Source organism: Hirsutella rhossiliensis, assembly GCF_020360975.1.
Source record: "Hirsutella rhossiliensis strain HR02 chromosome Unknown scaffold00007, whole genome shotgun sequence".
In the NCBI taxonomy this organism is placed as follows: Eukaryota; Fungi; Ascomycota; class Sordariomycetes; order Hypocreales; family Ophiocordycipitaceae; genus Hirsutella; species Hirsutella rhossiliensis.
In genome coordinates this window covers 3,043,670-3,067,209 of record NW_025408673.1, presented here as the reverse complement: position 1 = coordinate 3,067,209, position 23,540 = coordinate 3,043,670, and the positions used below count along the sequence as shown (strand labels likewise).

The 23,540-nt window shown below is 52.0% G+C and overlaps 4 protein-coding genes across 4 annotated transcripts; all 4 read right to left on the bottom strand.

The window, feature by feature from the left end:
• Positions 1 to 1,351: 1,351 nt before the first annotated feature.
• HRG_07088 (uncharacterized protein) lies at positions 1,352 to 1,978 on the bottom strand (the record flags this gene model as incomplete). The annotated part of the gene is made up of 1 exon (XM_044865559.1): positions 1,352 to 1,978. One exon carries the CDS (start codon positions 1,976 to 1,978, stop codon positions 1,352 to 1,354), a length of 627 nt encoding a protein of 208 aa, XP_044719521.1.
• Positions 1,979 to 3,476: 1,498 nt separating this feature from the next.
• Positions 3,477 to 5,193, bottom strand: HRG_07087 (reverse transcriptase (RNA-dependent DNA polymerase) domain-containing protein; the record flags this gene model as incomplete). The annotated part of the gene is made up of 6 exons (XM_044865558.1): positions 3,477 to 3,760; positions 3,844 to 3,979; positions 4,175 to 4,368; positions 4,504 to 4,575; positions 4,642 to 4,678; positions 5,074 to 5,193. 6 exons carry the CDS (start codon positions 5,191 to 5,193, stop codon positions 3,477 to 3,479), a joined length of 843 nt encoding a protein of 280 aa, XP_044719520.1.
• Positions 5,194 to 8,421: 3,228 nt separating this feature from the next.
• On the bottom strand, positions 8,422 to 9,513 carry HRG_07086 (retrotransposon gag protein; the record flags this gene model as incomplete). Its single annotated transcript, XM_044865557.1, has 1 exon — positions 8,422 to 9,513. The coding sequence occupies one exon, from the start codon at positions 9,511 to 9,513 to the stop codon at positions 8,422 to 8,424; it is 1,092 nt and encodes a 363-aa protein (XP_044719519.1).
• Positions 9,514 to 13,332: 3,819 nt separating this feature from the next.
• HRG_07085 (polyprotein) lies at positions 13,333 to 14,248 on the bottom strand (the record flags this gene model as incomplete). The annotated part of the gene is made up of 2 exons (XM_044865556.1): positions 13,333 to 13,991; positions 14,053 to 14,248. 2 exons carry the CDS (start codon positions 14,246 to 14,248, stop codon positions 13,333 to 13,335), a joined length of 855 nt encoding a protein of 284 aa, XP_044719518.1.
• Positions 14,249 to 23,540: the final 9,292 nt, after the last annotated feature.

Genomic DNA, 23,540 nt, shown 5'->3' with positions numbered 1-23,540 from the left:
CCGCGAGGAGAGTCTTCTCAGCGATAAAGACTGGAAGGTCATTGGGTTGATGGATAGGGTGCTTGTTGACTTCGAAGAAGCACTCCGAATGCTAGAAGGTGACGCCCAGAGCCGAGTTCGAAAAGGAGGCCGCATTGAAGCATACGGAAATATGTGGGACGTTGCCTCAACCTACGAATTCCTGATGGACAGACTAGAGGTGGAAAGCAGTAGCGGAGAAGTTCCCCGATCCAGAGCACCTCAAGGCTAACATTAATCTGGGCTGGGATAAGTTGAACGACTACTATACGAAGCTTGACGAGACGCCAGCATACTATGCTTCTGCTATTTTAAATCCGGTTTCGCGTTGGGGTTATTTCGAGAATACATGGACTGACAAGCACAGCTCCCTGGCTACAGGAGGCAAAGGAATGGTGAGAAACCTGTGAGGAGGAGTACAAATCGCTGCCGATCCCTCCGATGCCTGACGAAGAGCGTCCGTACAAGCGACTGAAGGCAATGAGCGCGCTTGAGAGACACCGAGCCCAGAGGACTTCGTCGCTGCCCAACGAATCTTCCTCTTTGGAAAGTTCACTGAATCCGGACCATGATGAATATGACCGCTGGCTGTCGAGTGCTGACGCTGAGAATGATCCTCTCGTCACCAACCCATTTCAGTATTGGTGGCAGAGGCGGAAAGACTACCCACGGTTGTCGCGGATGGCTCTCGACTTGCTCTCGATCCTCCCATGTCCGCAGAGTGCGAGCGTCTCTTTAGTACCACTGGGCAAATGGTGTCACCGCTACGGACTCGATTGGAAGCCAGCACGATAGGGATTACGCAAACGTTACGGTCGTGGGTACGGAATGGCCTAATCGACGCCGTGGATACGTTGGTTGACGTGTCAGGGAGAATGCGAATAGCATTATATGGAGTCTAGGGGATGATACTGGACATGCTGCCGGCTGGGGCCTCGGCGACCCCATGGGCCGTACGTGGTTCAACGTCTTCAATTCAACTCCATCGCCCCCATCTGAAGGCAGGTGGTTCAACTCAACGGGACCAATGATGAATAAGCTGTCAACGCAACTCAATAATGAGGCCAAATTGATGGAATTGAATTGATCGCCACCCTGGCCTCTAGTGAGTTGATACAACTAACTAGTCCCTATGCTGTTTACTATCAAGATAGAAAAGAAAGAAAGAAAGAAAGAGAATCTACTACATAAGAGCATAACGGCATTTTATAGCTTCGAGCCAATGGAAGGTTCTAGAAGCTAGGCGGCGCAGCCGCCGTTAAAGCAACTTGCCCGTTACATTACCTCCCTCCCGTCCAACGTTTCCTCTTCCTTGGGATCGTGGCAATCTGTGTCAAGATGACTTGAGAAGGTGACACTCTTTTATGTTTCTTCCATTGCTTCCATGCATCAGTGTGTCGAATAGTGGGAGGGGTTCCCACGTAGGCTGCGAGTAATCATGCCATTTTACGAGCACCTTCTTATGCGTACCTTCCATTCTTTCATCCAGAATCCTTTCGACGAGGTACATTTCTTGGCCGTCCACCAGCACCGGTGGGGCACTCTCTTGATCGATTTTCTGCGAAGGCAATGGGTCTCCGGGTACTGGCCGGAGTAGATCGACGTGAAAGACTGGATGGATACGTCCAGGCACATCCAACCTATAGGCATGTGGGCTGACTTCGGCGAGCACTTGATATTTGGCATGTAACCAATCGAGCTTCTTGCAGGGTCGCGATGTTTTGACATTTCTCAAGTTGAGGTATACCCAATCCCCAGGCTTGTATCTCGGTGCGGCTGTCCTGTGCTTGTTGGCTTGCGCTTGCTGTATTTCCTGGGCCATAGCTATCGCTGCTTGCGCAAACTCCGTGGCATCCTGTAGTCTCTGAATAAAATTCTCCGCTGCAGCTTCTTCCTGTGTTGTGTCTTCCGTGCTTCGATGCTCAACTAACTGGATTGGCTCATTGTGGTAGCCGTGCATGAAGAAGAAGTTTCAGTGTGGTTTTCAATCTGGACCCTTGTCAATCCAATCAATCAATATCGCGGATTGAATTGAATTGAATTGACCACCAGATTGTCAATCCTAATCAATCCGCGTGGCGTTCCTCTGCTATCTCTCATTGGCTTGTGCGGGTTACTAGCCCCGTTATCCAGCCAATAAATCAAATTAGGGCGGCGCCTCAGAGCGGCGGATTATGGCGTCGCAAGGATTGACGGATTGAACTTCATTCAATCCGAGCGCCGGCAATCCCATTATCGGCAAATGAGGATCGATAATTGCGCGCTCGTCTGGAAATTACGGTATCTCATTTTAATTAACTAGTTGTTCCGCCAAAAAAAATGGATTGTTAAATCGGTGGCGCCGCCATGGCAGTTGTGGCACCAACTGGATTGACAGGATTGACAATCTTACTGGCCAATTTAATCAATCCGTCAATATCGATTGATCAGGATTGACTGGATCGAAAACCACACTGGCTGAAGAACGGACTCAGTCCGGTGGAGGTTGCTTCCCGCTCGTTAATTGTCGCCATCGCGACTGGAAGCAAGTCCAACCAGTTCTCCTGCAGATAGTTTGTCCATATCCGAAGAATCCTCTCTACCTCTTGGTTCATTCGTTCTGTTGCACCGTCGGTTTGTGGATGGTACGCCGTTGACAACCGCTGCTCGATCTAGCAGCTGACAGAAGTGTTTCCACATACCACTGACAAACTGGGGACCCCGATCACTGGTAATAGCCGTTGGGATGCCATGGACAGGGTAGTGTCGTTCGAAGAGTCTTCTTGCAACCGCTTCTGAAGAAATATCGTGTAATCCTTCGAGTTCGACGCCTTTGGTGAGTCGGTCCGTGACCACCATGCAGTTCGTCGCGCCGTCTTTCCCCGACGGTGGGAGGTCAGTAATAAAGTCAATGGTAATTTCGCTCCATATGCGTTGCGGAATAGGGAGCGGCTTTAGGAGTCCTTTCTTTGTATCCCTCCAGATGGTGTTTCGTCCGCAAACCTCGCAGTTGCGCACAAACCGACGTACATCGCTAGCGGCACCCGGCCAGAAGAAGCGTCTCGACAGAGTCGAGTACGTGAGTCCCTTCCAGGATGTCCGGTGATATGAGAGTCGTGAGTTTCCTGGATGATCCTCGTACGTAGCGGCTCCGAACCGGGTATCAGACGCGTTCTCTAAAGCACAGCAGGCCCCTATTGTCTAACGAGCATTCTGAAATGCTGACAACCTTCTCCTTCTGTAATCCTGTTGGCAAACTCTTCGCTCCATCTGCTACCAGCTTCGTGAGTTCTTGATAGAGCTTGTCTTCTTGGCGTGCGGCGTGCCACAGCTGCTGTAACTCCTCATCTTCAAATATCCTAATCTCTTTTCCGAAGTTGATTTCCTGGGCACCCTCGGTGTTGGTAGACAATGTCGATATTGGGATCCTTCTAAGGTGATCATCTTGGAATAGCCTCATAATGCGTCCCTTTAGTCGTTCATCGGAGTAGTTGGCCGGCATATCCTGGTCCCGTCGAGAGCGCGTCAGGCAATCCACCCTTGCGGCCTGGCCTCCATTCGAGCTTGAATTGGAACTTGGACAGGAACTCCGACCACCGCACTTGTCTCTCTGTCAACCTCCTTTCCGAGTAGAAGTATCTCAGGTTCTTGTGGTCCGTTAGGATCTTGAAGTGCTCTACTGCCCGTAGCTCTGGTTCCCACTGCTCCAAACATCTGAGAATGGCGAGTAGCTCCTTGTCATGGATAGCGTAGTTCGCTTCGGCTGCCGAATGTTTCTTCGAGAAGTATGCGACAGGTCGTACCAGTCCATCCTTATCATCTCTCTGCAGGAGCACGCCTCCCGACGCGAATCCTGAAGCGTCCGCTTCCACGATAGTCTCCCTTTCTGGATGGAAGTGTGCAGGATCGGGGCCGTGATCAACAGGTCCTTGAGTTTCTCGAAGGCTTCTTCGCACAATCCATCCCAACGGAATGGCACGTCCTTCTTCGTTAGCCGCGTTAGCGCTCCGCTATCACCGAGAACTCTGGCATAAACACCCTGTAGAAGTTCGCGAATCCGATAAAACTCCTCACGGATTTAATATTCGTCGGGTTGCCCATCCCTTCACAGCCTCAACCTTCTCTGGGTCGACTCGGATCCACACTCCGCCTCGATGATGAACCCAAGGTATTTCACAGCCTTGACTTCGAATTCGCTCTTGTTGATGTCCAGTTGCAGCCCAGCGTCCATCAGTCGTTGGAGGACCTTGCCGACTTTGTCGCGGTGGTCTTGCAGGCTTCCAGAGGAGAAGATCAGGACATCGTCGATATACGCTGACACAAAATCATCGAGGTAATCCTGGAGCACGCTGTTAATATACCGCTGAAAGGCTGCTGGTGCGCCTGTCAGGCCGAATGGAACTACCAGCCATTCGAAGGATCCATAGCGCGTTCTGAAGGCTGTCTTTCTTCGTCGCCAGGCCGCCAGGGCGACCTGATCTTATGGAACGCTGCTATAACATCTACCTTGGTGAACCACCTTGCCTTGGCTATCGTTCGCAAGGTCTCGCTCAGTAAAGGCAAGGGATAGCGGTCCCTCTTCGTTATGTGATTCAAACCTCTGTAATCCACGCAGAAGCGGATGCCTCCGCCGGGCTTCTTCACCATAAGGACTGGTGCTGCGGCTGGCGAACTGCTGACTCTAATAAATCCCTTGTCGAGTAGTTCTGTGAGGTCTTTCGTAGCACCAATAGCTCCTCGCGGGACATGCTGTAAAGCGGTCCCCAAGGTAGGGCTTCTCTCGGCCATGCTCGTCTTTCAGCACTTCGATCCTCAGGTCCACACCTGGCCGATGAGGGCAGCTGGTCGGCCAGTTGCTGAGAAAGCTCGAGACCACTTGTGGTACTGTGGTGGCAGCTTCTCCATTACGTCAGTCTTCGGTTTCGGTCTTAGGGCCTTGTCAATATCCGCCATCGTGACCGAGTGAACTCCAATGCCGCCTTTTCGTTTGTCACGGCGTGCCTCTGCTAAAAAGGTTGCGGCCATGACGTTAGAGACGTCTAGCTGGGGAGGCTGGTAACGTCGTCGGTCTCGTACTTGAACTCCATTGGACCCAATCTCGAGATATCCTTCCTTTGCGTGGGTGTGAACATCCTGGTCTTCCATCCATCGTTTACCCAGGATCATGTCCCAGTTAAGATCGTCGATGACGTACATGAAAACACGATGCTGCTGATGTCCATCGAGGTCGATCGACACATACGTGTGTCGATTTTGACCTCTTGCCGTCTCCGCTGCATTCTCCAAGATGCGCGGCTGGACGCGTATATGTGGCAACTGGAGAGTGAAATGTGCGCTTGCTAACCGCGCCGTAGCAGAGGCAGCCATAGTCGACAAGAGATGGCACAAAGTCTGTGCCGTTCACCCTGACGTCTGCTATGAACGGTTCTCCGTCCATTTTTGCTTTTCCGCTCACATCCCATTCTCTCACAGCCGCCGCGTGTCCCTAATCTGAATCTTCATCGCTATGAGACGAAGCTTCGTCTTCGGCGATCTCGGCATTAGTGACCGCTGGTCGTGTCGGAGCCACGGCATTGACCTGAGTGCGTCGGGTCGTGTTTGCGGGTCGGATAGGCGCAGCCAATGGACAGCGCTCGATTCTGCAGTTGTCTCTTCCACAACGGAGGCAACGCCCTCAGTGTTGCTAATAATATGACAATAAAGTAGTATACTGCAGTATATACAATACAATACGCGATTTCTCATATTGTACCAATACAATATGCTCGCCGTCATATTGTGACGATACAATATAGCGCCTTCCATACTGGCAATATATGGCTTGTATTGTTTGTATTGGTTGGTAGTCATTCGCCTTTCCGTTCCCCAATTCGCGCCAATATGATGACGCGTCAAAAAACACGCGTAAATATAAGCATGTTCTATGTATTGTTTTTCGTCTGGCGGACCTCCAGGACGTAAAAGTTTCCTATTGGCGCACGGAAACGCGTAAATGTATGTATAAATCCAGACCTACAGGGTAGCGGCTCGCCGTCCAAACACTGTTTTCCTCCTCAACCCGCTTTCCCACCCCAGGACTTACAAGCAATCTCGATGCCTCAACAACGCCTGCCTTTTGTTCAAACATCGCCGCGACGGGATTCGTCAATATCAGACGAATACTCGGAGATTCCAGCCACGGTTGCATGATCCAGATGAGACCCAAACCACTGAATGCCAATCGTCGCAACCTCGCACGGCCTCCATAAACCCTTCGGCCAAGCCAAGAACATCATGGGTCTTTTCTCATATGCCAGACGAGGACATAGAGACGAAATACTACAATCAGCGGACCGGAAAAGAAGAATGGCGCTGCAAACACTGTGACAAAACGTATTGCTGTTCCGGTGGAACTGCGGCCCCAGCCAAGCACCTTACGGATCCTCCTCCTGACGGTCACGGCCTCCCAAAGGCGCGCCACGAACTGCCAAAGTCACGAATATACGAACTATTCTCGAGATAGCTCGTGTTACGGCCAAAGAACATCCCCGAAAACGCCGTCGGCTCAACGATCAATCCGGAGACTCGATCGACCCAGACCAGCTCGAAGCTTTATACGTAAGGTTTATTACGTCCTGTTCTCTCCCATTTAGGCTTGTGGAATGCCCAGAATTCCGAGCATTCTTAGCCTACCTCAACGCCGATATCGATACTTGGCTTCCAGATACACACGAGACCATCAAGAAATGGATTATGCGGCAGTACGAAGGTCAGAAGGAGAAGGTCAAGCAGCGCATCCAGTCAGCAAAGTCAAAAATTCATATCAGCTGCGACCTATGGACTTCCCCCAACTCTTTGGCCATCTTAGGCGTAGTTGCTCATTACGTTGCAGAAGACAGTCAGTTGGAACACCATGTCTTGGCTTTGAAAGACATCGACAGTGAGCACGACGGATATCACCTGGCAAGGGCAATTTTGGAAGTGGTTGATGACTGGGGTTTGCTTCCAACCTTGGATATTTTGTGATGGACAATGCAGGCAATAACGATACAATGATGAGATCTCTTTCCCTTGGTAAGTACGGTGCCCTGTTTTTCTGACTGGCCCTAACATTTACAGGCCTTCTACGTCGATATGACATTCGATACGATCCCAAATCTCACCGACTCCGCTGCCAAGGTCACATTATCAACCTTGCCGCCAAAGCTTTCCTCTTCGTTACCGATAATGAGAAGCTCAAAGACGACGAACGTGATGGGCATAATGTGACACTAAAAGAGATCGAGGCGTGGCGGAAAAGGGTCCCCTTGGCAAGCTCCACAACTTCGTGGTTTTCGTCCAAAGTAGTGTTCAGCGTCGCCAAAAGTTTCTGGCCATCAGCCATAATCGCAAGCTTGCGCGAGATAATGACACGAGGTGGAGTTCGTGGTACACCATGCTACGAGCGGCCTTGCATCTTAGAGGCGCAGTCGAGGATATTTCAACAAATGGGTGGAAGGAGATTGTGCCGGAGACGAGCTCTCTCCCGAGTGGGTCATCCTCGAGAAGATCAAGTCTTTCTTGGAGAAGCTTAAAATGACGACAAAGGCCCTTGAGTCATCGTTTGCAACTCTTGACAATGTTCTCTTGGCTATGGACTTCGTATTGGCGCAATTCGAAGCAGGAAAAGAGGCACATATCGACGATCCGATTATGGCACCAATGTATAACTCGGGCTGGGCGAAGATGGATAAGTACTATTGTCTTACTGACGAATCGCCTGCCTACGTCGCTGCGATTGTGCTTCACCCTTCGCATAAATGGCACTACATACACGAAAACTGGAAGAAGGAGTGGGCTGACTCGTCAAAGAAGCTGATGGAGACACTGTGGGATGATTATAAACCTGTGGAGCCGCCTTCTCTATCTGAGGTTCCGTTGACGACCACGAACGAGTTCTTGAATTGGAGAAACAAGCACCTACAACCAGCACTTATCACAGACGAGTACGAGCGATATTGTAAGTCTGAACGGGTTTATGGGTTCACAAGCGCCCTCGCATGGTGGCTGGAGGAAACACAGCAAAGAACTACCCATACCTGAGCAAAATGGCGGTGGATATACTGTCAATTCCCGCAATGTCTGCTGAGCCCGAAAGACTCTTCTCTGGGGCAAAAATAACCATCACAGACCGTCGAAATCGACTTGGGGTGATGTAATTCAGGCATTGGAGTGCTTGAAGTCATGGTTTGGGATACAGGATTTTCAGGGTGACGATATTTCGGCAACGACGGTTGAATAATGAGGTCACGTGGGATATACGGGATATATTGTTTTACTGGCAATATATTTGGTCACTGGCAATACAATACAATATGGACCAATGCCATATTGCGCAATACAATACGCACCTCTTGACAATACAATAATATTGCGAGGGGTCCATATTGCCAATATACGTATTGTTTATATTATTAGCAACACTGAACGCCCTTCACGGTAACGGGCGTCCATCTCGGCCTGGTCGACCCACTTGGCACGCTTTCCCAGCAGCGCTTGGTCTTCTGGTCGTTTGGATTGGTAACCATATGTGTTCTTATCACTGCGGGTGCGCGCAGCGTTCACTTTCGCGGATGCTTGTAGAGTTGGCTCCCATTCCATCATCTCCTCTCGTCTAACTTCGGTTTTCTGGCCAGACTGTTTCTGGGCAGCCTTGCCTCCATGATTCTGGTGGTTGTCATAGTTGTCCGAACTCTTTGTGTTGCCTCGGGGCCTTTTCCACTGACCCAACAGTTCCATCTGGCTGCTCAGCGAATCGCACCTCCTCGCCAGCCCAACATAGCTGCTGATGGTAGAGGGGTCAGAGCCTATGAGGGCTGCTTTCATTTTATCGTTTAGTGCCTCCTGGAGGTAGGAAATCTTGCTGTCGTCCGGCCAATACTCGGCGTTGGCATTGGCGATCTCCCTCTCAAAGCGGGGGTAAAAGGACGTGAACGGTTCATTCTCTCCTTGCTTAATCGAATGCAGGTTGCGTGTAGCTCTCTGCTTGCGATCCCTCTCCCTGTACAGCAATTCGAGGCGGTTGAGTAGTTCAGCAACATTGAACGTTCTCTTCTCGGTTTGCATCTCCACAAATGTGGTCACGTTGTCTTTAGCCTTGCCTTCTAGGCTCATGAAGATGTACATAAAGTGGCCTTCTGCATCTCCAAGGGCTTCTTTATCGACTCGTAGCTTTCCTTCGGTTTCTAGTTTCCAGCATCGCCACTGAGCCTTTTCGCCGCCGAATTTCGGTATGTCTCGTAATTTGGGGCGCTTGGTTGGGTGAGGCTTGTGAGTGGCGACCACACGGGTGTCCTCGATGGGGACAGCCGGGGTGACAGATGGCGTTGGCTCTAGGAGTTCAGACGAACGGGCTTGCTGGTGTTGTTGGAGTTCCAGGGCAATAAAACGTTCTTCAAACTGGGTATTTCTTCGGGAACTCTCTTCTCTTAGACTTCGTATCTCGGCAACCAGGGCGCTGAGGACGTCCGGCTGCATGTTGTTGTTATCTTCGGCCATCGCGACTTCGCTGAACGCTAATATTTCGACGGGACTCAGTTACTTTGGTGCCTTCGGTGTCTTCGGTGTCTTCAGTGTCTTCGGTGTCTTCAGTGTTCTTGATAGTATGTGAAAGGCCTCTAGTGAGTTGATACAACTAACTAGTCCCTATGCTGTTTACTATCAAGATAGAGAAGAAAGAAAGAAAGAAAGAGAATCTACTACATGAGAGCACAATAGCATTTTATAGCTTCGAGCCAATGGAAGGTTCTAGAAGCTAGGCGGCGCAGCCGCCGTTAAAGCGGCTTGCCCGTTACTGGAGCCTAGAAGAGGGCATTGCAAGAGGGACAGACACAACGGAATACAACCAAACACACCTATTATTAAAACAATCAATGCCCACTTGCATACTCTCTTCGTGAGAGAAATCCAGGACGACAAAGTTATGGCCTCACCTGAGTATAGGCCATTTTTGGGATCTGACGACACGCCGAAAACTAGCCGCCATATTCGTGATCTTGGCAAGAATAAGACACCTGCGACTCGAAGACGATATTCCAAGAGAGCCAAAGGCTGGGAAGCCCAAGAACAGACGTTGACAGAGCATAGTAGTAAAATTGCCAGGCTGGAGGAGGAAGTGGACAGGCTCAAGAGAGGAAGAAAGAGAAGGGCCATTCCTAACCCAAATAGACGCTTCATGGGTCTCGCAGAAGCGCTGGCGGCTGGAGAGTCTGTATTAACAACTGGGAGCCCAAAAAGGGTTGTTGTGGTGGATTGCGGCTCGTCAGAGAAGGAGGCGGATACGGAGACGGAGACGGCTTCGGTGATTGAAGTCAGGGTACCTGAGCCTCCTCGGCGCACCACCCGGCTGGGTCGCGTGATCAAAAGACCAAGAAGCGAGTAATTTGTTCAATTCTCTTTCAAATAAGATAGTTTTTATATACGTATCATGTGGGAATGTAGCATATAGCTATAGTAGGATTGTAAGGGAGCCTAGGGAGGTGCGCACACACGCACACGTGACCCTTAGCGTCACGTGTATGGACCTCGGGGATCCGTGTATAAAGGGCACGTAGTGTGCCCCCTCATTCCCTTCCTCCCTTCCTAGCTAGACATCTTGAATACAACCCATTGCGTTACTGCAGTACAGACCTCCCGACATATCATAATATTTCATCGGAATACAAGCTGTTTAAGTTTAGGATTTTTGGTGAGGCTAGTGTCGTTTACCTGAGCTGAAGGGGGGGGTAGGATGGTAGTGGATTTCCCTTCAGACTGAAAATGGCACTTATGCCTGTTCAGGCTGTAGGTAGTCGAGGCGCGATGGCTTTTAACCCATGCTTAGCGCGATAATCCCTGCAATATGTCTGTCCGAACTTGTCTGTCGGGGCCATCCCGACCCAACACCATCTTCCCAGTTCCGATGAACGCCGATCCGCCGTGGACGACCCAAGGCCAGCCAACTAATACTCCGGCTCGGGACCGTACCGCGGCGCGATGGCACCTGGCACTAGCACCACGTGGCTAGAGTCCGCATCCGTCCCGCTGACCCGTACCGTCCGGCGTGGTAGAGATTTCTCAGAGCGGTGGGGCCCTCGCGTCAGGAACCCCCACACCCCTCTAGCCCATGGGTTCGCTGGTCCGGGCTGGAATGACATCGAGTTTTGCTCAGCTGGTTGGGTGGAGAAGTCGGCCCCGACAGTAACCCGACGCACCGGCTGTTTCCTACCCCCCGCGGTGCCCGGTTCGAAGGGCCTCTCGGGTACTCTGATCCCGACCGGGCGACAGTAACATCCCACACTGTCGTCCTCGAACTGGTTGCCGAACATGTCATACCACCACCCGCGTTCTGTGTCGCGGCAAAAGTGTATGAGTTCGCCGACGCCTATTAAGTTGCACAGCAAAACGAGGGAGGGTATACCATGCAAATCACAGTATGAACGGATTCGGGGGAGTCCGTCGGGCGGCCAATCAGCCGGGACACCATCCGGCTGCCGAGAGACATTCAACTGGGTGACAGGCCGACCACTTTGGTCTCTAGTCCCCCATGGACGAACCGTCAGTCGGCTTACCATCTCCTTGTCCGGTTTCGTGGCGGGTTGACCGGTGGTCGCAGGATCCTTGAGGGGGTTAGCACAGACGTTCTGACGCCCACCGATGACATTGAGCCATCGCCACCCAATCGGTTTGGTTCCAAGCCCGTGGGACTCATAGCCACGACCTAAGGAGCGGACGCTGACTGGCAAACAGTTGTAGAACAACCCCAGCCCCTCGACGGCGTTGCCGTGCCCGTCGCCTACGTACACGTACCCCCCGTCCGAACATACCGAGAAGTACTCCAGTTGCCCACCAGGCCAGCAGGCGTATGTAACATACGGCCTGCCGTAGGGGACGCAAGCGCGGTCCACTCCGGATATATCCACACTGGCCACCCTGTCGGCTGTCGCAACATGATATACCAGACAGGCCAACAGGAGCAGCAGGTAGCCGAGCAGTCCAATGCCGGGTGGAGAGTCGAGACGACAGAGACGACTCAAGTTCTGCGGCGACCGGGGACACCCTCTAAGACCGGTAGCTGACAACTCCCCGGCAGAAATCACATCTTTCCCCGCACCCGTCTCAACAGTTCTCACGGTCCCGCCCCCCATAATGGGGCTACCATCCTCTCCCTCCACCCCGACTCGAATAGTGGAGCCCACGACGTCAATGCCGATCATTCCTCCAACCAACTCTGGCTGTTGTTTTCGTTTTTGGTCTGTTTGCACAGTTTTCGTTTTTGTTGGTAGGCCTTTGCAATTGCAATTGTTGTGGTTAACCGGTGTGTGTGTATTCGTCTTGTTATTCTAGCTAGAGGAGGGGAAGCCACTGCGGTGGTTATGTGGCCTCATGCAGTCTGTAACTACACCTCATTGTTATTGATGATGTACATTCCCACAGTTTTAGTTTTATTTTTTTGTTTTTGTCTCCGAGTGATGATTCTAAAAGCTGGACGATAAGAGGGGAGCAGACTCCTCCTTATATAAACAATTTCGGAATAACCAAGTGACATATACAGTTGTACCTCGTACCATATTGAACCGCATTGTTGTAAGTCATCCCGTTCCGAAAATATTTGATTCCAAGGTGGTTGGCTGTGTTTGAGGTTGTCGGCATTTAAGGTCTTCCATTTTGTGTTAACGTAGATGACAACCTCAAACACAGCCAACCACCTTGGAATCAAATATCTTCGGCTTACAAGGTCAGGAATTTCACCTCGGTATTTGTCATTCAGTGTGGTTCAATATGATATTCAGGGTTGCAAACCACTCAACTGAATCCACGCGTGGATCCACTGAGAGGACCCACTGTCCATTCCACTGGCGGGGGCGGCTAGTGGATTAAAATATGCTGACTGATGGTAGGCACCTATGTGCCTACAGATACGCATGCGCACAAGCTGTAGGCTGAGTCACAGTCACGACAGGTAGGGTAACCGGTGATGACTTCAATTGTAACTAACTAGGGAAGAGGAAGCTATTCACAAGAAACGGAATGTGCACCCGGTAATGGGGGCATGCAGCCGGGGCTGCGTGCCCTGATCGCGGGGTAGGGTGTCACGTGGGAGTCGTGCATGAACCGTGATGGTATCCCGATTGCACGGGTTACTCAGCAGGTTAGTATTCCAACACAGGCAGTCTTTTCTTTTCGTGATGGAATCCGAAGACTGCCGTGCCTGCCCTTCATTCCGGTCTCAATGAAGGGAGGCTCGTCATCATGGAGTCGTTTGTCGTTAGGTGGTGTCTGCGGTCACGGGTCGTTGTACATATCCTTCCACTCGAATCGTCAGCCTGTTCGTCTCAATCAACCGTTCCAAAGCACGGTTGGGTGCTGCTTGGTCATCGCATCAGCCGGGTTGTCATCCCCATTGATCCAACGGATCTCTGCCATCTCGCGCTGCTCGTAGGACTGCCTTAGCGCCATGATATCAATCATGAGTCGCTTCTCTTTCGTGGTCCCGAGCTTTACGAGGCATTCGTATAGCGAGTATGAGTCGGTGCAGACAATGAGGAGTCGGGGTAGGTCCAGCTGCTTGACAATAGCCTGCAGGGTGGTCGCGATGACAATGGCCATATCGAAACCTTGGACCATGCCGTAGATCTCCGAGGCTAGCACGCTCCGGGTCACTCGCTTGCTCTTCGTAGATGACCAGTGCAGGACATTGCCTCTGATCGTGAAATCAGCAGGGCTCTGTTCCTCGTTGGCGAGCACAATAACAAAGCCCAGTTGTGAGCTTAGGTCTTTGTTCGCGAACGAACCGTCCGTGAATACCATTAGCTTCGCAGTCGAAAAGGCCAAGGGAACATAGCGGAGTCCTCGTTGCAGGTTGTCGGTCTGCCATTGTATCCGCTTGTTCAGGGTCTTGTAGTCCGGGGCTTCCGGCTGCTGCACTTGTGCTGCGACTGAGTAGTCGAACGTGGCCTCGGGCTGGCAGATTGATGCGATATATGCTCGCGCGCGCGCTGTTGGGCGTATTGCTGCGCGCGATCCGTGGAGAGAGAAAGATGGTGGCTAACTTCTGGCCTTGGCCCTTCTGCTGGATGATAAGGTCGTCTTTTTCGGCTAGAAGTGTGCAACCATTAAACTCGAGGGGAGTCGCGGCCGATAGCTGGCTCCTTGGTTTCGAGCGGAGCTTAGCCTTCTGGATCTCTCTTTCTTCTGCGGCCGCGAACTCAGGGGAGGCGAGGAGGAGGGTGTCATCCGTCTGCATAGCGACCATGCCGAAGCCGGCGGCTTGATCATGGAGATCAACAAGCAGGGGTCAAAGGTGGAATGTGTCATACCGAGGCGCTCACGATGATGCCTATAATATGTCACGAACCAATGGAGACCTGACTCTGCTATGCCATACAGGGAAGGATGACATGGATGATGGTGTCTGGGGATAGCGGGCACTAATTCCGCTGGGAGGCGTGCGAGTATCGTACGATTCAGGGGTTTTGGACTGAATATATGCTTGTGTGATATCACGCAGGAAGACGGAGGCTTCACCTGCGAGGAGGGGCAATTGAGAGGAGTAGCCGCTGTGCTGCCCGTTGCACGGTCGGCGACTGGGTAAGGATATTCTCTTTATCACGATCGTTATAGCCTTGAATGACGAGACGGGATTTCTCGTAGGGCCTTGTGGTTGGTCCGAGTCCTTTAACTTCGCGGACCATGCGTGCTTTAAAGAGTCTTTGGCCTTTGTGGGCCACGGGGTCGAAACGAATGAACTCAAACACACCCTGTGCGATTAGGTTGTTAATCTCTTGGGTATCGGACTGTTCAAAGGGGGCACCTGGTGTGGTGATGTGGCCTTCGCGGCGCAATTGAACAGCGTGATCATAGTGATTAACTTCCTTCTTTGACAGGTTGGCTACGCCGGTCTTGGGCTTGTTCTTGGAGCCTTTGGGGCGTCCTCGTCGGCGTTGTTCAGGTAGGAGCACAGGGCAGGGGCATCATCTTGATCGGGGTTAGGGGTGCATTGGGGTCGACTCGTCGGGACGGCTGCGAGTCGTCGTGGGGTTGTGATGAGGGGCCTGAGGATCACGGTGGTATTTCTTGACCGCTGTGATCCTGAAGTTTGGGGCCATTGACATGATTGATTGTTATTTCGTGGCCGTTATTGCCGATAACGATCCACGGGCCGGTCCAGCCGTCAGCCTCTCTCCACACGAGGACCTCGCTCTGCAGGGAAGCTCTGCAGCGCGCTCTACATTTGGTCCATTCCTCGTGTTGAGGGCATCTCTAACCTGACGGGCAGCGGCAGCACGGTGCAGAGCTGCCATGGCTTTCCGAATAGCCTCTGCGCGCTTGATCATAGGGGGAGAGGGCGGTGAATCGTGGTTGATTCGTGGGTATGCGCCGAAGACGAGGAGGGTAGGGACAAGGCCATCCGGGCCGGCTGTGTCATTGACTGCCTTTACAGCCATTTGGAGGAGGGCATCTGGGCTTCTCGACTCACCCAACTCTGCTTGGAGGATATCGTAGGCGCGGCGGAGGGCCGTGTGCCTTTCTACCTTTCCAATCGAGTTGTGGGCTTCGATAGGCACCTGCCTGCAAGTGATACCCATCAGCGATGCCTCTTTTGGAACTCCTCTGCTGCAAAGTTAGTGCCGGCATCGTGGCGCATAAAGTCCGGGGCCTTGGTAGGTGTCTATCCACAGCATCCGTAGCGTTTCCCAGGTGTCTCGGGCGGTCATCGAGGAGGAACCTGGCGCCTTGGAACGCTGTGGCTTCGTCGATCACGTGTAGCACAGGCTTTCCGCCTATTTGGACTACATCCGCGGTTATCTCGAAATTGAACTCGCGGTCGTCTCTAAGGGTAAACCTGAAGCGTTGGGGAGGTGCCGTTGATTTGACAGTGGTGGCACATCCTCGTGATCTCACGGATTGACTGCTCATCAATATCATCATGCCCGGCACATCTAAGCAGTCGGTGGAGTCTAGCTGTGGCCGGGTGACCGAATCGTCGGTGAAGTCGTCGCAATTCGCGTTCGGTCAGGAATACTCGCAGTCTCTTCTTCACCTAGATGGAACCATGCGTGGCCCAATTTACGTACTGCGGGAACGCGAATGTCATCGCGGACGACTTCGTTGGTCTGATTGTTGAAAAACAAGCCTAGCCGGTCCATATCGGCTAGGAGAGGAGGAACGGGGTCTTAGTGGGAAGAACGTGGAAATCAACGGGCCCGAATGCCGTGCGAATCGCGGTCGCACCGACAGACACAATCCGGGGTCCATCTCCAAAGGAGATGCCTGCCTGGCCTGCGCGGGTGGTATCGAGGGTAGCGCAGTGGTCTTCGCGCTGCCAGGCATGGAATTGGTCTAGGCCAGCGGTTGAAACGTCGGAAGCACCTGTGTCGAGCATGATGCCCTGATAACGCGTTGTGTAACGGTCATCGACAAGGAATTGTTGTGCCGGGGCCTTTTGAGGAGCGCTATAGGCATCTTCCTTAGTCAGACGGTGTAAAACAGCGTAATCTGCGAGGAATGATTGCGTGAAGAACAGCGAGCCAATCGCTGGGTCTTCATCGTCAATTTCATTGGCAGTATCATAGTCAGGGACAGGGTCTCGTCAAGTTCATGACCTTCGAATTCGGCGAGGAACATGGCGAAGTCCGGGGTCGTGTCGGAGGCATTGTGGGCATTAAGGAAATACATCCGTGATTGTTTCCGTTCTTCTATGGTATGCTTGGTAGACCAACAGCCAGCTTTGCCGCAGATGAAGCACACCTTCTTTCTCTGCGGCTGTCGTTTGGGGTTCGCGCTGTTATTGTTGCGGAAGGGGTCTATTCTGTTGATACTTGCGGTCGGTATACCATTGGGTGCTACCGTTGTCCGTGATCGCAAGTTCAATAGAGGCGCGGAGGTCGGCAAAGAGTTGTTCGCAATGGGCGGGGCTTTGTACAAGGCTTGCTTGAGCTCAGGCGTTCCACGGCAAGCGCGGATGACTGCGTTGCGGAGGTTGCTTTCGCCAGCTATTTCCGGCCCAATCGCTCGTTGACACAATTGGAGCTTGTCAAGCATTATATCAAGCACAGCGTGGAGGTCCTTGTCACTGTGCTTGCTACGGACACTGTTGAAGGTGATAGTTGACCAGTCCGTATGGTAATGCTCCAGATTCACGTTGGTATCGAAATGTTGCTTAAGTTGTCGGTAAGCGGCGGCGAACGTGAGGTCTGGGTCAAGATAAAGGTCATAGTAGGTCTTTGCTCGACCTGTAAGGGCGCGGGGAGAAAGGCGTGTAGCTGGCTCTCGGGGACTTCAACCGAACGGCAGGTGGTTAGGAAGTTCTGATCTTATCGTCAAGGAGATCGTAAGGTTGACCTGAGTAGGCATCTTCCTTATTCCAAATCTTGACGAAGAGGGCGAGAGTCTGGGCATTGGTCGGGGTGTTCGGCACGTCTCGTGGTGGCAATGTGCGGTATGGGGTGTATTGTGGCGGATCTGACTTGGCTCTTGGGAATCGCCACTGAATTGGGGTAGGTAATAGGGGGAGCTGGTGTTACCTGGGGAGCTATCCTTGTGCGGTGAGGGAAGGTGTAGCTCGTCGGAGCGTTTGTAAAAGCGGTTGGGGTGACGGATTGAGTGGCCTGCTGGACAGGTTGTACAGGCGGTTGAATAGGTGGTGAGAGGGGCAAAGGGATCGCTGCGGGCGTGGGTTGTGCTCCTTCGTCGATGGAGGCGACCGGGGTATCCTGGGTTTCCCAATATTCTTCGGTGACGAGGGAAGCGAGAAGATAGTCATGTCGGCATCTTCTCAAGGGGCCAGTGATCACTTCCTTCGTACGAAGATAGTTGACGAATGCAGCTCGAATCGTTGGCTCAATCCTTCCGAAGAGTGCACTATTCCATCCTTCGAAGTGCTCTTGGAACATAATAAGAGTGTCGATTCTCCCTACATTGGCTCTCTCATAGTCGGTCCACGCACGGGCGAGTTGTGTGATCAGGTGGCGTGGCGTTGGCTCTTCCTCTGGGTTCACAGGGTATGCCAGAGGATAGGTCAATGTCTGACAGGTCGATCGGTATGCCAGTATATTTGTCCAGCCATCCTTGCACTCTCTCCTGGCTTGGGGGATCGCGAGCAATATAGATAGTAGGGACGGGGGTATTACTACTGCCTCCCGGGGCACTGCTGCTAGGTCCTGCAGACATAGTGTCGGAGGTGAATGGTATTAAGTCCCTGCACATAGAAATGGGCACCCCCCTGTTTTGGGCACCCCAAAAAATCACGACCATTTTCAACACCATTAATTCAATCCCTTCTCACTGCCCACCACCGTGCACTACGATACAATCGTCACCTATTTCTGAAACCTCAGCTTCGGTTTCATCAGATTCTTCATTCTCAGCTGCGTTCACCTCCTCCTGCGCCCGTCGTATTGCCTCAATATTGGCGAACCTCGAATTCGGGCTCGTGACCACCCTCTTCCTTTTTTTCGGCTTGACGGCCGCCAATTGTGTTTCCAGTGCCTGAATCTGCAATTGAGCTTTTCTAAAAGGCCATCCTTCTCGTCAAACCCTTTTGTGATCTTCCTGAACAGCAATCTCTTCGTGGGCACGTCGTCGTCTAGCTGGTTGAATTGAACTACCTGAACCTTCAGATCTTGCGAGCGCCTCGGGTCGACCACGCAATCTGGGATGTGTCTGATTGCCAGTCACTGGTGGGTAAGTGGCTATTGAATGCATTGGCCACATTTTTCGCGTTCTTTTGCGTCTGTTGCTGTTCTCCAGCAGAAGAGGGCTCAAAGTGGCTTCGCCATCGACACCGGCCACAAACCCGTCGCTTTCCAGCCACCCTTGATGTTTGACACAGTGAGCGCTTGCTCGCGTGCTTTCTGGTAGCAGGAAAGAAAGTTTTGCTTGCCGACTGGGCTTGAATCGGTCAGGAGGCTGAGAAATCCGACCTGTTTGCGGTAGTAGTGCTTAAGAGCGAGAAGACAGACAAATCGAGCGGTTGCAGCACATGAGAGGTATGGGGAGGTAAGAAAAGAAGGTGAATCTGATGCTGGTAGCATAGATACATGAAGTCAACCGTCTCGTGACTTCCGTGGCCGTCCAATACTAGCAGTCTTCGCTCCGAAGGGTCGGGTGGCTGGGTTCTTGGAATGAACACCTTTTCGAGCCACTCCACCGCAGTTTGGTCCGAAGTCCAGCCGTTCTTTGTCGCAGTGAATTGCCAGTCACTAAAAGTACTGAGATCTTCTGGGAACCACTGTTGCTGGACCGATTTGCCCTTGAAAATGACGGGTGGAGGGAGGAAGGTGCCGGCAGCGGACACGCACTCGATGAACGACGTCCAGACCCGAGAACCAGGCGTCTTCTTTTGTACAGATCGTTTTTCAGCACTGCCAACGACCAGGCCATTCTCCCCAAGTCCTTCCATGATGCCTGCTTCATCCATGTTGTACCTGTTCTCCGGCTTAATAGCCAGAATCTCGGGAAGGAAGAAATTGTTGAACCAAGGCCGAATTACCTCGGTAGAAGCGCCGTTGACACGCGCAGAGTCTCTGTGATGGCACTTCTGGGTCCGAACTGCAGGATTTCGTCTTAAAAATGCTTGCATCCAGTGTTTTCCGAGCGGTGTGTGGTCTCCTTTGACGGCGAGCATGCGCTGCGCGAACTGCCTGATCTGCGAGTGAGTGGGAGGAAGGCCCAAGGCGTCCTGAATGAGAATCCATTCGGTAAGTTGCTTTTCCTGTGTCTGAGAAAGCCTCTGAAGAGCAGAAAATGCATCCTTTCTGCATTCGTGACCATGCATGCGATTGTAAAGAGTTGCCCTCAGGACGCCCCAATCGCGAGCAGCCTTCTTGGCGGATCCGCCATTGGCGATTGCCTCAAGGGCGCTGTGAATGTCAGACTCTGTATATTTCATCAGTAGTGGCTTGAAGACACATGCGTCAATTTTTAGCAGATTGGATGCGTTTCCGCGGTGAAATTTGCTGTTGAAGTTGACGCAGCCGTTTAGGTTGGGCACCCATCTTGGGTGCCCAAAACAGGGGGGTGCCCATTTCTATGTGCAGGGACTTAGTAATCAATTGTACTGATTAAAGCACAATCGCGAGGGAGTCGGAATGCGTTGCTGACGCAGCTAAGCTATGTCTTTTCCTTTCCTTCGAACGGTCGGTGAGTTGCTCGGCGGAACGGCAGTTAGGAATAGCAATAGGTTAGCCGTAGGTTCTGCTTCTTTCTTCCGAACGGCACAGTGAGTTGAAGGCGGATCGGAATAAGGAGTGTCTCCTGCTCTTAGCACAAACTTGTCGTCTTCGAACGGTCGGTGAGTTGCTCGGCGGAACGAATCACGGAGTTTGTCTCTTCTACCCGTAGAGAAAGTATCACTTTCTCCGAACGGCACGGTGAATTGCAGGCGGATCAGATCGGTGACTCTTCGTCTACCTTGCTGCTCTGTGGCTCCTTCGGGACCTGGAACCACTGATCAGTGATGGTAGGCACCTATGTGCCTACAGATACGCATGCGCACAAGCTGTAGGCTGAGTCACAGTCACGACAGGTAGGGTAACCGGTGATGACTTCAATTGTAACTAACTAGGAAGAGGAAGCTATTCACAAGAAACGGAATGTGCACCGGTAATGGGGGCATGCAGCCGGGGCTGCGTGCCCTGATCGCGGGGTAGGGTGTCACGTGGGAGTCGTGCATGAACCGTGATGGTATCCCGATTGCACGGGTTACTCAGCAGGTTAGTATTCCAACACATACGATAATTGAATACTGGCCGCAATAGTCTACCTATTTTTGACCTTTGTAGCTTATAAAGCTGATCGTTGGGCTTCTTTTTCGGCTTTCTTAGCCGCCCGGGCTGCCCGTCGCTCCTCGAGCTCAATCGCCCTTTTCTCCTCTTTGCTTCGCCAGTACCAACTTTTCTGCTTTTGCAATGCGAATATCTTCCTTTGACTTCGCAATAGCCCTCCCTTCGTCTACAGTCAGTACTCCACCGCTTTGAAGGTGGCGGTTCTTGTATTTCTTCCGGCCTTGGCGTTGCTGCTCGGCAAGCTTGGTATTGTACAGATTGTCGCGAAGCACGTCTGAGATCTTGAGCTCGGGGTGACCATAAGGGGCATACAGCTAAGGGCCCCGACGGGCTAGACAGAAAGGCAGCCTGCAGAGAATTCTGAGGCTGCAGAAGACTATTAGGAGACCGCATTAGGCAGCCACACAGGCTGTAGAGAGACTGCATATACGGGGGAAGCTGAAAGAGCCCTCGGCGACTAGGGAAAGTCAGTATGCAAAGGGGGGGGCTGGGGAAAGGAGCCCAGCCTCCTAGATATTGTACCTATGCAACTGAAAAAGGGATATAAATAGGGAGCCTAGAAGAGGGCATTGCAAGAGGGACAGACACGACGGAATACAACAAAAACACACCTATTATTAAAACAATCAATGCCCACTTGCATGCTCTCTTCGTGAGACGATCCAACGTTCAAGACACTCTAGCTACATGCGACCGTGGGAAAGCCACGGCAGCTCTATCGCCACGAACGACTCGTCGTAGCATGATTACGACCGAGTTGACTGACTCTCTCCGATTTGGACTCGTGCGGGAAGGCAGCAAGGGACATTCGTAATCGACACTGTGTTCAATCATCAGCACGTATTGCAAGATACGCCGAACTTGAGGCAATTTCCAAAGATGTCTTACATGAAGGCAAGCGAAGACGTTAATGCTGGCTCGTGGAACAGATATTTACTGGAGGAGGCATCCGGGGACCAATACCATTTCAGGGGTTGGTGAAGACTCTTGATTAAAACTCAATACGTTCATCTAGTCTGCAAGACTTGTAAGGCCCCTCGCTTGCTCCTTCGAGGCCTATAAGCTCGTTGCCGTCTGTGCCCCTGTCCAGGGTTTGCCATCTTCGTTCAGGCGCTTGAAACTCCGCATCCATCCTCCCGGAGACTCCATCATGGACCTTCTGCTCGCGTTGCCTGGTGTGTCGTGAAGACCCTCGAAGAGAGTACTGACAGAATCTCATGGTGATATTAACCGGCTTGAGATGAGGGAGAGTGAAATCCAGTTCAACTTCTTCGTCCTGTCCGCTATCGATAGAACCGTGGGCCTCTACTCGATGGCAGGCACTCGACACAGTGACCTGGAATACAAGTCCAGGAGAACAATTCTCCTTCCCGTCGCTGCAGAGGAATAGTGACCAGTCTCTAGAAGCTCGCCAGGTGCGAGTGTCGGCTGCGTGTTGGCTGTAGGTGACTCGGTGAAGGCGATTCGGTTCCATTACGGCGCTTCCTCGTTCCAATGATGTCCTTTCTCGATGTTGCGGTCTCCTGCACAAGGGGCAATGGACCACTCATCAACGGCGACTACTGGGAGAAGTGGGCTGGTGGATGGGAATATAACCTAGGCGTCCCAAGCTTTGCTACAGCTTCCGAATCGACAGATCGCATCGTGGCCCAACTTCGCAGCTCACGGTCTAAGGTCATGTCTATCCTCGCAAAGATCAGTCTTTTTGCGACTTCAGTCCGCTCTGGACTTGACGACCAGCGAAAGGCAATCACGTACGGGGACCTTAAGTATGAGATTGCAAATTGGCATCAAGTCGTACCTCCTATATGCCTCAGTCTGGAAAAGCTGAACCACGTGCCGGGATATGAGACTGATGAAAACGATGAGGCCATCGAAGCTCGAACGGCAGCAGCATGCGTACAGTGTTATGGTCCAGCATGCACCATCTATCTCGAAAGAATTACCACAAACAGGATTGGAAGCGCGGCCTTTAACACTGAAGTAAAGACTGCTGCCGATCGAATCATCACATTGATGGGCCGCTTTACGACGGGCATCGACCAACTGGCAACGTTGTGGCCACTCCTCACTGTAGGCATTGTGTCACACAACAAGAGGCACGGTTGGTGTGGATGACTGAACAACGATCGGGAAGAAGATTCTCTGTGTATCGGGCAACGAAAGACTCTTGATTCTCTATCTAAGTGATGGTGAAAAGTTGGCTTCTTATACTTGGGATTTTGGGCTGAGTGGCGATGTCGCCACCTAGGCAGCATAGATGACGATGTCACCTATGTCAAGCGATATTCCGCCCCAGCCGAGGAGGCGTCCCAACCTACAGGGGCACCATTCTTGTGTATATAACTGGGACCTTTGTCCCCTTGACTTGGGCAGTGGTCAAGGCCAATTTGACTCAAAATAACCCTCACATGCATGGCATCTTTCCAGTTACTTGTGACAGGTTATGAGCCCGGACTGGCTCTCAAACGCTAAGTCTCGGAGGGATAAAAAATGGAAGGTAAGAGTCAATCTTGTTCATTGTCGTCTATCTAAAATGAATGTGAGAAGTTCTGTCTCCTTATAGTCCTGAGGGAATATGACTGCCTTGCGGTGGCGAATTGCCACTTGCCACCCAGGGTGCTTTTGTAATTGTCGGCGGACCAGGGCTGCCACGTTGGGGAGGGACCTGGAGAAGGGATCCCTGGCCTATGTAGCAGGAACGCATGAAGACTTCCTGAGTAAGGAAGGCTACCCCTTTATGCGTGGACACAGCCAGTA